Below are 2,197 nucleotides of genomic sequence, written 5' to 3'. Positions count from 1 at the left end.
TATGAATTAATTATGTGTGGTTCATTGATAGATTTACCTCAATAAAACAAAGAGTCGTGTTAATGAGTGCCTTTAGGGTAATGGTTAATAATCTATTTTAGAAAAAATTTGACACTACTTTTATGATAAATGGAAAAATTGTAAAAACATTAATTACTTTTTTTTTTTTTTTTTCATAAAATTTTTATTTAAATAGATTGTTAATTATTACCTTAAGCGCATCAATTAGCATTTTCTTAAAAACAAATACTTTCTCATGGCATAGTGGGTAACAGAAGTTTCGTGGAATAATGGAATGATAAATATGCAAATGCGTTACGCATTATCAGCGAGTAGTTGGTGTAGCAACTAGCAACATTATTAAAATGAAAGCCTCTTGAAAACGTGGGGACAAGGCTTCATTATTGAAGCTGGTTTCGCTTTCTTCTGTCAATGGAATCCTATCCTTCCAAAATGAACCATGGTACAGAAAGTAATGAGAAAAGAGTCGATGGGGCTGATCCAGAAACCCATAACAAATACAAAGAGATCATTGCAACCCTCCCAAGAAGTAATAGACGTAATTGGATAGTTGATCTCTACCAGTATGAAGGTTTTTGGTTCCCTTTACGACCTTTGGAAGGACTCTTGTTAGTTCAAGACTATTTCAAGCCTCAGCCCAACGATGTGATTCTGAGTAGCCTTCCAAAATCTGGCACAACTTGGCTTAAGGCTCTGACTTTTGCCATTTTGACACGATCCTCTTTTGGTGAGTCTACAAACCCCTTACTCTCTAGATCGTCACATGACTGCGTACCATTTTTAGAGCTGGAAATTGGGTCAAACCCCCAAAATTTCAGTTCAAATATTTCACTTGTGGCTACACACATTCCTTACACTTCCTTACCAAAATCTATTATAAGTTCTGGCTGTAGAATTATTTACATATTTAGGGATCCAAAGGATGTGATTGTGTCTTTATGGCATTTTTCTCAAAAATTGAGTCCTGAAGGTGTACAAACCTCCACCATGGAAGATCTTGATTTGAAAGAGGCATTTAAGTTGTTTTGTGAAGGGGTATCTATTGCTGGACCATATTGGAATCATGTATTAGGGTACTGGAGGGCAAGTTTAGAATCACCCGAAAGGATATTGTTTATAAAGTATGAAAATCTAAAGAACGAGACCATATACTATGTAAAGAAAATGGCTGAGTTCATAGGTCACCCATTCTCTTTAGAGGAAGAAGTTAATGGTGTGGTGCAAAATATTATAAACTTATGTAGTTTTAAGAATTTGTCTAGTTTGGAGGTCAATCAAAGTGGACCTATGCAGTTTTTATCGGGCATAGTGGGTGAAAATAATGCTTTTTTTAGGAAAGGTAAAGTTGGAGACTGGAAGAATTATCTTACACCTGAAATGGCAACACGACTTGATCAAATAACCGAGCAAAAGCTAAGTAGTTCTGGCTTGACTTTGCATGTCTCAGTTAATGCATGAGGGGGGACTCTATACTCTTTTCATGTCTGGCATATTTCAGTTTCAAAATTGTTGAGTATGGAAACTAAATAAAGTACGACATTAGCCCAAGGTGGTACAATCGTTTGCGAGTTACGGAGGTCATTGGTTTGAATCTACCAGTGCTTGTTTCAGGATTTCAAACATCATGACTAATGGTTTTCAGTGCAAGAACCACCAGTAAGTTACTTGATAAGGTTTGGTTGCTCCCTGTTTTTTCGATGAATTGGCTGATTCCTGTTAGTTTGTTATGTAAAGTGTCCATGTATTTTCTAGTGTATTGTTGAAATTGTAAGCTTGTACATAAAGTGGAATCGCAGTCCTACTTTCTCTCTCTTTCTTTTTCCGATGTGTTTGCAACCCTACCTCTCAAAAGACCGCGACCACAGGATATAGTCAATAAAAAATACATTGCAAACTTGGGATCTTTTTGTGCGAATTTCAGCTAGCGACCCATGAAAAAACACGTTTGGTTGTTTATAATTAAGCTAAAGTATTAAAGGGAAGCACGAAGTCGTTATTTTTTCCAATTCCCTTTTATATTTTTACATTATTTTTCTCAATTCTTTCCAATTAGACGTAGATATGATAATAAGGTTATTCATGAAGAGTTTGAGAAACTGATTATACAAATAGGCGTGCGCATGTGCTACTTAGAAACTTAATGTCAGACTGTGATACTTCCTCACAATGACACTCT

The 2,197-nt window shown here is 35.7% G+C and overlaps 1 protein-coding gene across 1 annotated transcript; it reads left to right on the top strand.

Annotated features, from left to right (window-relative positions):
- The first annotated feature begins 333 nt into the window (after positions 1–333).
- On the top strand, positions 334–1,820 carry LOC112028958 (flavonol sulfotransferase-like). Its single transcript, XM_024061649.2, has one exon. It carries the CDS (start codon positions 433–435, stop codon positions 1,477–1,479), a length of 1,047 nt encoding a protein of 348 aa, XP_023917417.1. The 5' UTR covers positions 334–432; the 3' UTR covers positions 1,480–1,820.
- Positions 1,821–2,197: the final 377 nt, after the last annotated feature.

The sequence above is a fragment of the Quercus suber genome, unplaced genomic scaffold, assembly GCF_002906115.3.
Source record: "Quercus suber isolate HL8 unplaced genomic scaffold, Cork oak 2.0 scaffold_1, whole genome shotgun sequence".
In the NCBI taxonomy this organism is placed as follows: domain Eukaryota; kingdom Viridiplantae; phylum Streptophyta; class Magnoliopsida; order Fagales; family Fagaceae; genus Quercus; species Quercus suber.
This window is presented reverse-complemented; position numbering and strand designations above follow the sequence as displayed.

Bases quoted from the DNA above. Each gene is read 5' to 3' on its own strand.
- LOC112028958 (XM_024061649.2), top strand. From the start codon at position 433: ATGGAATCCTATCCTTCCAAAATGAACCATGGTACAGAAAGTAATGAG.